Source organism: Pholcus phalangioides, unplaced genomic scaffold (assembly GCF_987345545.1).
Source record: "Pholcus phalangioides strain wild (caught in Gottingen) unplaced genomic scaffold, Ppha-v1.0 ptg000009l_1, whole genome shotgun sequence".
NCBI lineage: Eukaryota > Metazoa > Arthropoda > Arachnida > Araneae > Pholcidae > Pholcus > Pholcus phalangioides.
The window spans coordinates 56,687,258-56,701,676 of record NW_028301602.1 but is presented as its reverse complement, the minus strand read 5'-3'; the positions used below and the strand labels follow the sequence as shown (position 1 = coordinate 56,701,676).

The 14,419-nt window shown below is 35.2% G+C and overlaps 1 protein-coding gene across 3 annotated transcripts in view; it reads left to right on the top strand.

Annotated features, from left to right (window-relative positions):
• Window positions 1-14,419, top strand: part of LOC149083349 (uncharacterized) — a 148,463-nt gene that overhangs the window by 58,412 nt on the left and 75,632 nt on the right. For all 3 annotated transcript variants that reach the window (XM_089236597.1, XM_089236598.1, XM_089236599.1), the window contains exons 14-15: window positions 1,540-1,705; window positions 5,322-5,986. In XM_089236597.1, coding sequence (XP_089092723.1) covers window positions 1,540-1,705; window positions 5,322-5,986 — 831 coding nt within the window. The remainder of the gene's footprint in view (window positions 1-1,539; window positions 1,706-5,321; window positions 5,987-14,419) is intronic.

Genomic DNA, 14,419 nt, shown 5'->3' with positions numbered 1-14,419 from the left:
GGTATCACTAATTTCGAAACAGAGTCCCATTGGTCACAAAGCTGATCTTTTATTGATATTGGGTCGTGGCTGAAAAGGGTTAAAAACCCTTCATCTATACCATAGTTTCTCAAACTTTTTTGCTCATCGCCCTTCCTGGTTAATCTTTTTTTTTTCATCGCCTCTTCCTGAGTAATCCCATGGGATTCTATGATGTATTCCTAACTATTATCGTCCCCCCTCACTGTTATGTTCCATCATCTCCAGGAAGCGATATTGCCCACTTTGGGGAAACACAACTGCACAATTACTCACAAATCCAACTTCATTGTATATTTATTGGGAAATAAAGATCTTCAGTTTCTCATCTTCCTGCAAAATTATCCTTCATTCAGATGTAAAGTCATTTATTTAAGCCTTCAGTCAGTTTTCATCTTTTTTTATAGTGCTTATTAGTGTTTTACAAAAAGCTATCGTTAAATTTTGAGTGGCCTCAGAATGAATTAAACAATTTTTCATAGAAGCCTATGAGGAATTGGGTTTTGGATTATTTGGTTTTATATATACATATAACAGATTTTAGCTAATGAATGTAATATGAAAAAATTATATTTGTTAGCTGAGGTATCACTGTGTATCACTATGTATTCATTTGCTTAGGTTGTTGTTTGCAAAACTACCATCTTTCCTTTCACAGCTTTATATTAACCCAGGGTTCTCAAACTGTGCACCCTGGTGCACCGCCAACCTTTTTCTGGGGTGCCGCAGAGCATCTGCTGACATCTATTACCAAAGAGATTCTTTGTTAAACTGTTCTGGGGAACTGCAGATATGTGTTGATTGGGGGAAAGATGTGCTGTGAGTAAAGTTTGAGAACCCCTGTATTAAACTGTTTGCAAGACTAGTTGATTCTGATACAGCCAAACTATAATTAATACAACCAAATTACAATTAGGAAAGTTACACTTATAGTGAACAAGTAGGCAGAAATATTAATTGAGGCTGAAGTTGCTAAAGTAAATCATCTGATAAAATTTGACAACATTTGTTGAAGTTACCCAGTACATTATTGAAATTTGTTTGAATATAGTAGATCATGTTGTAATAGATATTATGATGAAACTTTGAGAGTATATATATATATATATATATATAATGCAATAAAATATTGAATATTGGCATAGAAATGTCGAAAATATATGTATCTTGAAAGACAAATTTTATTTTTTTTACAAAATTATTAAAATTATTTTTAAATCACATTATTTTTTATGTGGCAAATGAAACAATTTTTCCCCCTTTTCAAGGCACGTTTATAAAAATGAGATATTAATGTTTCTTTCATCTAATCTCAATAATAGTCCATATTAGAGGATTTCTTTTTGATGAAAGTTTCAGAATCGCAGGATGCATCTCGTGAACCTTCTTATTATATTTTATATTTTTACAGTGTTTTGATGAGGTTTTCATTTCTTCAAAAATCAGGATAGGTTATCTTCATGAACGAATTGAATGTTATTTTGTACATAAATTAATTTTTTCTATCTTCCTTGGTCATAGAAAAAGATTTAAAAGAAAAAGACTTCTTCCAGAGACCATATCACTGGCTGCAGACAATGGATTTATTGCCAAAAAAGCCATGTACTGCTTGTTGTTCCATGGACATGGAGCTTACAGAGGAAAAAATGGATGAAGGTGCTTGTAAATGGATCTGTTCTTCACAAGCGTAAGTTAAAGTTTCTACGAACACATCATATTTCAGGTTAAATGTCTGGTAATAACTGAGTGTAAACGAGTGGGATAATATGGGAGATTCCATCCCAGTGAGATATTCCAGAAAATGAATCTGTACAACCAAATTATCATTCCCCTTACTCAAAAAAAGGTGGTGCAGCTATATTGGGATCAAGCCATGTTAGTCTATTACCTCCTACATGAAATGATAGAAATTAAATGAGGACCATAATGTGGTAGAACTTAATCTACCACATTATGAACAGTAGAAGAAAAAGCAATACATAAGAATATAAATATTAAGATAGTAATAAATATCATGCAAATTGTTTTGTAGGTTATTTTAGTCCTAATCAAAGACAAAAAAATAAAAAGAATACAGTTTTTCAAACAGTATTATAAACAATATTATTTTACAATATTATATATATAAACAATTACAAGTTCAACGTTGAAGCTCAAAATAAAGATTTCCAACACCAAACAGCTGTTTCAATTAATTTTTAATATAGCCCCCCTCTTCAGTGGTAGAAAGTGTATTATAACCTAAACATTTTGAAAGTTATTGTTGAGAGAAGTGAAGCCCTTGTTGTCTCATAGTTTTCTGATTATTTCTGAAATTTATTTGTAAAAGTTAAGTTTTAATTCATGTTCTGTTTTGTAAAAATGCAAAATTTAGCAAAAATCAGCCGAAGATTTTTGATTGTACCCACACACACTGAAAAATTAATTCTTTAGGCCTATACAAGATCAGACCTGCCAACTCTCCCGATTTAGGCGGGAGACTCCGGATTTTTCATCCTTCCTCCCGCTCTCCGAATTTATTAAAATTTCTCTGGATTTTAGCAGAAAATTAGATTTTACGCGAGCTTTCACATTGTCGTTAGGGAAAACACCCATAGAGGACAGCTGTGGTCATTTCCATCGAGCAGCCGTAAAAAAGTCTCTGACCGTATTTAAACAACTGGCACAGACGCGACTTTCTTTTCGTAGCATTTATCGGCAATCATTAATCAGGGGCATGGCCTTGGTTGCCAAAATTCCTGTATAATCGTTATTGTATTCCATTAACAGCCGCGCTGTAAACACGTTTTTTCATCCGCAGCTTTGTAATTTGAATTTTTTTAAATAGTTTCTTCCGATTAAACATCTTCAGAAAGAAAATATAAAACTTTAAGCTATATACAGCTAAATATAAAGCTTTTAAGAATTCATATACCCAAGATTATCAATCACTGATAGCATCCACAAAAGGAAAAACATACTTTATAAACAGTATGTAGATGTGATTTGTCTATTCTGCATGGAAAGACTGGCATGGAATTATATTCTTCTCAGGGGCAATGCAGAACCTGCCTTGGGGGGGGGGGGGAATTTTTTAAAAAATAAATAAAGAAAAAGTTACAAATTTTTTTTCGAAAGAATTTTTATGAACTTTTTTTTTGATCGAATCTATGAAGGGGGGGGGGTACCCCCCTCGGGAGAATCTCTGGATTTCTGGATTCCAAAAGTTGACACGTCTGCAAGATGTACATATGTCTGCTCTTATTGTTGTCCAATAGCTGATCCACAAACCATTAAGCTTAAAAGAAAGTTTCAATTACAAAAAATGTTTAAAATGTGACCTCCAATAATACCAGATGCCCATTAAAGTGGAAAAAATTGTTTCTGAAAAGCCTGTTTTAATTTAATTTTTTTTTTCAGTCCTTGGGTCCTATAAGTTGTACAAGAAATACAGAAAACTGAATATTGTAAAGAAGATAATTTTGAAAGAAAAATTCACTTGCCTCTGCACAAAATCGAACCACCATCCCTTCGCAGCCATGGTTTGAGGGTTTCACACAATAGTCGATTTCTCGCCCGTAGAGGCAAGTGAATTTTTCATTCCAAAAATTATTTCTACATAATATGAAATTTCTTGTATATCTTGCATAAAAAATTTTAGGGTGACATCTACAATTGTATTTTATAAAAAATTTCTCATGCACTGATTTGTTTAAAAAAAATATTGAATTTTTTTAAAATCAAAATTGACTGAGTTATGAAAAAATGAATTTCGCACATATTCCTTAACAGAAAAAGCATCATTCTAGTCAAGTTTTAAGAATGTATTCGTATCTATTATTTTTATCTAATATACCCATATTAATTATTAAATATTTCCATTTTATCATTGATCATTTTTGTCGCACCACAATAATTTACTTTTCTACTCATGAGCGCTGATTAAAGTGAGACCTACAATTTATTTCTGATTCCAAATGGCAGCATTCTACATTTTTGCCTTTTTATACTCACTGAGAGATTTGTGTGCTAACCCCTCGATATGAGACTCCCTGCGGTAGCAATCTTTTTCTGTGGTCATGTAGTTTCTGTTCCACCTCTACGCCAGGAAAGTTTCTTACAAGGATGAACTATGTATTGAATTCGTGATTTAATGACATGACATTAGGTGTTATTAGGGTACTCCTGACAGGGTTGGGAAAAGCCCAGGTTTTTTCGGGTTTATGATACTGGAGCATGAGGAAAATAAGTTATCTATGCTGTATGTGTGTGTATATTGTACATAAATATGATACACCTAGTAATCTATGGAAATAATTTATGCAATTATTATATCAGTGGTGGCTCATTGCAGAAAATTCTGCAGGGGGGGGGGTGGATTGTTTTGCATCTTATTATGATAATGGGTTTATAACATAGGTTTTTCCCTCTAACCCCCCTGATAATCTAAATTGCATTAAATACATAGATTTATTAACGTATTTCCTCTTCAGAAAGAGTATGACGATTCATTAACACCATTAGAAAGTAAAATGTTTGCGAGTAAGTGCAGTTTCAAGGTGTAATGTTAAGTGGGTTTTTTCATGGGTTCTTTCAAGGGGTTTTCTGTTACCACTGTAATCTAAATAGCATTGAATATGACAATGCAATAACATCATTAGAAATCATACTGTTTGGGAATAAGTGTAGTTTTAAAATGTAATTTTTGGTGGGTTTTTTCAAGGGTTTTCACTTGGGAAATTGTTTTTCATCTTATTATGATAATGGGTTTATAAAATGTGTTTTTCCCTCCAATCAAAATTGCATTAAATACGTAGATTTATTAATGTTTTTAATTTTAGATAGAGAGTATTTTTTGTAAAAACAGAAAAACCTGCCCGGGTTTTTTTGGGTTAGGCAAAATCAGATAACCCAGACTACTGATGAATAAATTAATTTGGTCAGAATTATTTGTCTCTGAATTAATTTAGCATACAACCTACATTTCTTAGCAAACAAGATTACTCAATTTTTATTAGCTATAATTTTTTTCGTCATAGACGAACAGATTGGTCTTTGCATCATTCGTCAGTGCATGAAGATATTCCATTTGGTGGGAAAATATCAAAAGTTAAATTTCATGACTTTTTCAGTAGTTTTTTTACTTAAATAGTTTCTAGGGTGATGGAAAAACATTTGGGTGTTGGAAGTTTCTTTCAAGACTAATGGTTTAGGAATCAGCAATCAGTAAAAGATGACTGTATACAGATTAGGCAGTTGTGTTCAATATAGACATTGATGATTAGTTGAATGCAATTTAAAAATACTGCTTCATTCTGTTTCAGGTGTAAAAATATCCAACCGATTGTGCGTCCAAAGTTTTTCACCAGATTTGCATTCAAAATGAAGGAAATTTTGCCTCTTTTGTATCATTGGGTTGTGCAATCTAGAATGGATGATGTGTTCAAAAAGGTTTTCCTCAACGAATATAAAATTAGATATGTATATTGGGCTATACAAAAACTTTGTACAAACAAATTACTAGTAGATAGCCCAAAACTAGGAAACAATGGACAAATAGTTGAAGTGACTATAGTTCAGTTAGGGCAATATTGCATCTTGGGGGCTTTGGACAGGCATACTATGTTCACACGGCTCAAAGCAATGCCAGCTCCAATACTGTACAAATCATCCATGATAGAAAGTGAATTAGAGTCATGGCTTGCACCAAATGCATGTGTTATAACAAACTATAAAGATTTTGGAATAAAAAAGTCTGGAATTATTCATGTATTAGCTGATCCTAAGTCAGATATGAACACCAACAGCATAACGTCATATGTAGTTGAGCTCGTGAACTGCATGTTTGGAAAATTTTCATCTGCGGGTGTGAAGCTTGAGATTATTCAAGGCTTTCTGGATGAGATCCAGTGGCGAGAAAGATATGGCCCTTCTCCAGAAACTGCTTTTTGGAATCTTTTTTGCCAATTTACGGAAGAAGATGGTATAGGTATGTGAATTTATATTTTGAGACTTTAGTAGCGTAGTTTTTATCCCAATCTTAGTTTTTTTCAATTTAAAAAAAAGTTATGTAACTTACCATAATTTCTTGCATATAATCTGTAATAACATTAAAAAGCATATGAATTTCTTAATGCAATTTTTTTTTTTTTGAGAGTTAGTATTTATTTCTATTGCTAACTCTCAGAAAAATCTGCTTTAAGAAATTCATGTTTTTAATGTTACCACAGATTATATGTTTAAATTAGTTTTTAAAATTTTTTTAAATGTTTTGATGACAATAGACATTTTTTTTTCTACAAAAACATGACTAATAATCCCTTCCATTCCTTAATATTTCATTATTTGTGAATGAAATTTGCACACTACTGAGGATTCATATTATTTACTGTGACAACAGTTTTAGATTATACACAGGAAATCATGGTACTTGGAAATACCTGAAGTCATGGTTTTTTGCAAACTATTTTCAAGTGTTTCTTCAAATTATTTTTATAAATATGCGAGTTTTATAAATTCTACAGGGACTCTTATTTTATTGATATCTATGAATTTCGTTTTATGACTGAAGTTTATTTTCAGGTAATGCATTTTGTTGTTATGAAAGACCATAAAATAATTTGTGTAAAATTCTGTTACAGTAATTCCCCACATAGAATCATGGTGGTGCACAATCTGCATATTAGAATTTATTCACTTATAAGAAAAAATGCTATACAATCTGCAGTGGCATATGATCTGCATGTGAAAACTTAACTTAATAATAATGAAATTTTAAGAAATTTAAGAGATGGTTTCTCACACAATGCTGTAGTAAAAAAAAAAGGTGATTTTTTTTAACTCGTATTTCATACACCATCTATCATTGCTTTTATAAATTATTTTTTACAATTTTTTTAAAAGTATTTATTTTTATTCTAACTTGGGATAAAAAGCTGATATGCAACAGTCTATATAGACATTGTAGCGATACTATTGTATAGCAACCAATAGTGCAGCAGATGGCGTTAGTCATCCATGATTGTCGCTGTGAATGCTGCGAGTGTATACTTATATATGTATATGTGTACTACGAACAGAGAGAGTCGAGACTTTGGAATGTCCGGATGTGTTTGTACTCGACTGCGATGTAAATAGTAAAGTTTAACCCATAGTAATTTTAATAGCTACAAATTTATATAATAAAGCATCTTAAATCAACATGTACAATATAGTGAATTCTTACACTATATTTATGGTGACCCGTCTTTGAAAACGCACAAAGAAAATATTCTCTTCATGGAGTCGTCTGTACTTAAAGTCTTCCATTGCTAACCGGAACGAAACCCGATACCTCCATCCAAACAGATGTAAAGAAAAAAAAAGAAGCAGGGGATGAGCCACCCACGAAAAGAAGAAGTTCCCCTGATCTCTCTCCTCTCTCACGGAACAGCTCCTTCACCAGAAAAAAGAAAAAGAAGAAAAACCATGGAAGCTACAGCTGTCAAGATCCCGGCCTATAACAGTAATGATCTCATCCTTTGGTTTCATATGGTGGAGGCGAGTTTCAAACTGGGTGTGCCTAAGGAAATTACCAATTCCTTAACCAAATATAATTACGTTGTTTCCACTCTGCCATCAGAAATTGCAGGACTCGTTCGCGATGTCATTCTCAATCCAGACGAGGAAGATCCATTTGAACATCTGAAATCCGAACTGATAAATAGAACAAGCGGCAGTTCAACTCAAGAAATCAGGAAATTACTGGCAGATGAACAACTAGGTGACAGACGACCATCTGAGTTACTCCGCTCCATGAAACGCCTTGCGGAGCCACACAATGTTCCAGATGAACTTCTCGATCCATTGTTTGTGCAACGCCTTCCTTCGCACGTACAATCCATCTTGGCTGCTGTTGTGCCACTCTCCTTGGATGAACGAGCCGAAGTAGCCGATCGTGTGATGGAAGTGAATCAGTACAATGTTGCACCGATAGCCAGTAGCATTCCTTCTGCATCCTCTCAAACGGTAAGTTCCTCGGAAAATTTTTTAATTGCCGAAATTAGGAAGTTATCGGATCGTATTGAAGCTCTAGGCCGAAGGCCTAATTTTCGATACAGAGGCAGACGTAATGTTAGGTATAGAAGTCGCAGTCGGGAAAACAATCAGTTTTGTTTCTATCACAGAAAATTTGACCAAAATGCCCGAAAATGTGAACAACTGTGCACTTACAATAATTCGGGAAACGCGGAAAGCAAAGTGTAGAGGCGGCATTCACTTTGCTCACAAAATCCCATCATCTTTTCGTAACAGATAAAAAGATGAACATAGATTTTCTTATAGATACAGGATCTGACGTTTCGCTTATTCCAGCGAACTCTGTCGATCGCATGAAACCAGTGCTATTCACTTTACATGTGGCAAATGCATCGACCATTAATGTATATCGACAAAAACTTCTCACAATTGATTTGAATTTACGAAGAAAATTCCGATGGCCATTTTGTAGCAGATGTGTCCACGCCAATAATAGGCGCAGATTTTCTTTTCAATTTCGGTCTTACTCCTGATCTAAAATTAAGAAAAATATTTGATTCGGTAACCAATTTATCAGCTATAGCGAAAATTCAATCAGCATCAATTCACTCAATCAAGTTGATCACAGGTCACACTCAATATCATCAGTTACTTAATGAATTTCCTGAGCTAACAAAACCACCACGTGCAAATGTAGAAATAAAGCATAAAATTGTGCATCATATCGAAACAATCGGTCAACCGGTGTTTGTAAACACGACGACTGACACCAGATCGTTTACGTGCCGCAAAAGATGAATTCCAGCAAATGATTAATTTAGGCCATATGCGCCATTCAAAAAGTCCTTATGCTTCTCCACTGCATTTTGTACTAAAAAAAGATTGCACAGACTGGAGACCAGTCTGTGATTATCGTGCACTAAATGCGCCAACAGTGAAAGACAGGTATAGTGTGCCTAATATTATGGATTTCACTGCAGAACTACATGGAAAAAAAATATTTTCACATGTTGACTTGATTAAAGCATATAATCAAATACCCATTCATTCAGATGATATTCATAAAACTGCTATAACTACTCTTTTTGGCCTGTACAAAAGTACAAGAATGCAATTTTGGCTATGCAATGCAGCCGCAACGATTCATTGATGAAGTTATTTGCGGTTTGCCTTTTGCCTATGCATTTCTGGATGATATTCTGATTGCTTCAGAATCAGAGGAAGAACATCTCAAACACCTGCGCGAACTTTTCGATAGGCTAAATCATTATGGTTTAAGTCTTAAACCATCAAAATGCATCTTCAGTGTTTCTAACATCAATTTCTTAGGCTTTAACGTTTCAGAGAAGGGAATAAAACCACTTTCAGATCGCGTTAAAGTAATACAAGATTTTCCCCGTCCAGAAACTGTAACACAATTACGCAGATTTTTAGGCCTATTTAATTTCTATAGGAGATTCGTGCCTAAAGCAGCGGAAATATTATCTCCATTAGTTAAATTTCTTAGAGGTCGACAAAATAAAAATAAATCAAAACTAACAAAATCATGCAATCACGCCGATAAACTACAGTGGAACCTTGAGGCTGAAACTGCTTTACACGATGCAAAACAAGCATTGGCTCAAGCCACTTTGCTACAGCATCCAAAGCCAGGTGCACAACTTTGTATTACAGTTGACGCCTCTGATAATGCTGTTGGTGGCACATTAATGCAATATACTGACCACACATGGGTACCAATAGCATTTCTTTCTCAAAAATTATCAGAAACCCAAAAGAAATGGTCAGTCTATGATAGAGAATTATTTGCAATTTATACTACCATAAGAAAATTTCGTTACATGTTAGGAGGCAGAAATTTTTCAATTTTTACAGATCAAAAGCCATTAATTTTTGCTTTCAAACAAAAACCAGAAAAATGCTCTCCAAGACAATTTCGCCAACTTGATTTTATATCTCAGTTTTCAACTGATATAAGATATAAAAAGGAAACCGACAATGTTGTAGCTGATGCATTAAGTCGCATTAAGATAGATTCAGTTTCATCAGCACCAGATTTCGATTTCAGAGAATTTGCTAAAATTCAATCAACTGATCCTGAAATCCAAAATTACCTAAAAATAAACACTTCTCTAAAATTAAAAATTGTACCATTTCCTCTAGCTGATACAAATATTTATTGTAATACAATATTATACAATTATACAATATTTATATAACAGTCAACAGGTATAGCTAGACCATTCGTACCTGAATCTCAACAATTTTTAAGCATTTTCATAACCTTTCCCATCCAGGAGCTTCAGCCACACGTGAACTGATATCTGCCCGATATGTATGGCCCCATATGCAGAAATCTATTAAGCTATTAGTGCAACAGTGTACACAATGCCAAAGGTCCAAAATTTAACGCCACACAAGAGCACAACTAGGAACCTTTGCAACTCCAGATACACGTTTCTCACACCTGCATATCGATATCATAGGACCCCTTCCTATGTCACAAGGAATGCAATATTGTCTCACCATCGTAGACAGATACAGTCGATGGCCTGAAGTTGTCCCAATTCCCAACATCAACGCCGAAACAGTGTGCAAAGCACTATTTATGGGGTGGATTAACAGATTTGGTTGTCCTGCTACTATCACTACGGACCAAGGAAGGCAATTTGAGTCAAATCTATTCAAGGAACTCAATCATTTTCTTGGCACAAATCGAATTCGCTCTACAGCTTTTCACCCAAGATCCAATGGACTGATTGAAAGATTCCATCGTCATTTAAAATCAGCAATCAAAGCTCACGAGAACCAAAACTGGACTGATACACTACCCATAGTGCTATTAAGTATCAGAACAGCAATAAAACCAGACATCGGAGCTAGTGCATCAGAACTTGTGTATGGTACTTCATTACGTCTACCAGCTGATATTCTCACAGACTCTTCAAAGCCATTAGCAATAACAAAACTTTTTTGTTCTATCTTTATTTTTTTATATATATGTAATTCTTAGTATTTGTATATATTTTTTTTAGCTTCACATAATGCAAATCATCTTTAGTAACCAATCCAAAAATAAAAAATACTGTATTTCATGTTACTCTCATATGCATATATATTTCACAGTAATTTCATGTATCATTCGCCCTACTCACTGGGGGGATACTCTGTAGCGATACTATTGTATAGCAACCAATAATCCAGCAGATGGCGTTAATCATCCATGGTTGTCGATGTGAATGCTGCGAGTGTATACTTATATATGTATATGTGTACTATGAACAGATAGAGTCGAGACTTCGGAATGTCCGGATGTGTTTGTACTCGACTGCAATGTAAATTTTAAAGTTTAACCCATAGTAATTTTAATAGTTATAAATTTATATAATGAAGTATATTAAGTCAACATGTGAAATATAGTGAATTCTTACACTATAACATTAAGAACTTCTGATGTTTTTTAAACATATAATGCAAAGATTATATGCAGGCAATTACTGTATTGCCTGCATCTGCTGTGTAAGGAACACCCTGATTTTTTGGGCTTAAAATTTGGTAAAAAGTTTTTATCAAAGATATTTTTTAATATGCATGTAAACTGAAGAGCCAAAAAAACTGGTACAGGCATGTGTATGCAAATAAAGAGATATGGAACCAATCAGAGTACGGCGCTGCGGTCGGCAACGCCTATATAACACAACAAGTGTCTGGCATAGTTGTTAGATCGGTTTCTGCTGCCACAATGGCAGGTTATCGAGATTTAAGTGAGTTTGAATGCGGTGTTATAGTCGGCGCACGAGAGATGGGGCATAGGATTTTCACGTACAACCATTTCACGAGTGTACCGTGAATATCAGGAATCTGGTAAAAAATTAAATCTACGACATTGCTGCGGCCGGAAAAATATCATGCAAGAACGGCACTGACGAGAATCATTAAAGGTGACAGACGTGCAACCCTTCCCCAAATTGCTGCAGATTTCAATGCTGGGCCATCAACAAGTGTCAGCGTGCGAACCATTCAACGAAACATCATCGATATGGGCTTTCGGAGCCGAAGGCCCACTCATGTACCCTTGATGACTGCACGACACAAAGCTTTACGCCTCGCCTGGGCCCGACAACACCGAGATTGGACTGTTGAGGACTGGAAACACGTAGCCTGGTCTGACGAGTCTCAATTCCAATTGCTTCGAGCTGATGGGCGTGTACGGGTATGGAGACAACCTCATGAATCCATGGATCTTACATGTCAACAGGGGACTGTTCAAGCTGGTGGAGGCTCTGTGATGGTATGGGGCGTGTGCAGTTGGCGTGATATGGGACCCTCGATACGTCTAGATCATAGCTGCCAAGTCTCCCGAATTTTTCGGGAATCTCCCGAATTTTATCTTCATCGCTCTATCTCCCGAAAAGTTCTTAAATCTCCCGAATTTTTACGAAAATCACAAAAATCCCTAATTGTCCCTAAAAATTCCCTACTTCATTAAAAAAAATCCCCGCTTATGAAAACAATCCCTAAGGAATTTCTTGTGGGGCATGAAGCCTCTTTTTTTTCCCTTTCGAAATGACGTCACACATTGTAAATGGGGAAATTCCCTTTTTAAGGAAGTTTTACAAACCCTCTGATGGTAACAAGAAAGTTGTTTGTCTTATCGTGCAGGGAAATGGCTTAGCATGGTCCTGAATAATAATTGAAGATTATGGTGATGCACATGTGGTCAAAATTTCTTTTGTTGAAGTTACGTACGTGCAATATAACAAAGCATGAATAATGATAAGCAAAAACATATTTAATCAATTTTAAAGATACTTATTCCGATGAATTTCCTTTCATCAAATGTTCCAGAAGAGGGCCGACTTTTCCTTTTTGTACAAGTTGTGTTACGGACATAAACATTGGTCATGGAAAGACTGCCATCATCAGTCGTGAAGTGAAAAAAAAAACATCAAGCAAGTGTCACAAAAAGTCAGTGTTCTTCAAAAATTGACGGTGTTTTCCTTCATCTTCCGATGATTTTGGGGTCATTCGCGGAGAATGTTTGTTCACAATTTGTCTGATTGAACACAATATTTATTTTCACATCATTGAAGTTTTGACCTCCAATTTCACTTGTTTATTGCGTAGGAATTTTATTCCCAAGGGTTTAACTTCCATGTGTGTAAAATCCCTATTTTAATTTGACTTCAGTTTTTGAGTAGGGATTTTATTCCCTACGCTTCAACTTTTATGTTTGGAAAATCCCTATTTTATTTGGAAAAATCCCTATTGTATTTATTAGGGAGTGGTTTTAGCATAAAATACGGGTGTGCGCGAAAATCTCCCGAATTTTCATTTTGAAAAGTTGGCAGCTATGGTCTAGATACGACTCTGACAGGTGACAGGTACGTAAGCATCCTGTCTGATCACCTGCACCCATTCATGTCCATTGTGCATTCCGACGGACTTGGACAATTTCAGCGGGACAATGTGACACCCCACACGTCCAGAATTGCTACAAAGTGGCTCCAGGAACACTCTTCTGACTTTAGACACTTCTGCTGGCCACCTAAATCCCCAGACATGAATATTATTGAACATATCTGGGATGCCTTGCAACATGCTGTTCAGAAGAGATCTCCACCCCCTCTTACTCCTACGGATTTATGGACAGCCCTGCAGGATTCATGGTGTCAGTTACCTCCAGCACTACTTCAGACATTAGTCGAGTCCATGCCACGTCGTGTTGCGGCACTTCTGCGGGCTCGCGGGGGGCCCTACACGATGTTAGGCAGGTGAGCCAGTTTTTTTGGCTCTTCAGTGTATAAGAGCCCCCCACCCCATTTTCAAGACCCAATTTTTGGCAAAAGGGGTTCCTTACACACATTAAAATTTGGCAGTTGTTCACAAAAATTAAATATAGTAATTATTCACCAAAATTTAGACAGTGATTCAAATTTTTATGAACTCCTATATTGAGTTTTCTAAGCTAATGTTGAAATTAAATGTTTAATTATACATCTTGAACGTGACTTCTGCCAAAAGTAAGGGGAGATAGACAAGCCCAACATGAAACACCTATCAATCCTGTCCTATCTCAAACCGTTCTAGAGTTATAGTAGATAATTGATTATGAAAAAAAAAATGCTCCAATTATGAAAACTCCCTAATTTGTGAAGTTTCTGAAAAACCTACATGCAATAGCACATACTTGAAAGGAACAGAAAAAGTCCTATAAAGTGACATTAGTTTCATCTAAATGTCTGGATTTAATGGCCAAGTTACAAGCACTGAAAGATAAGCAGTTTTTAAAATTGAATATTCGCCAAAATTTTTAATTGCCAATTCTGCAAACACCCTTCTAGTTACAATTGGTCAAGTTTACCAAAAACTTGTCCATTCCACCAACTTTTGAAAGAGCCTACAA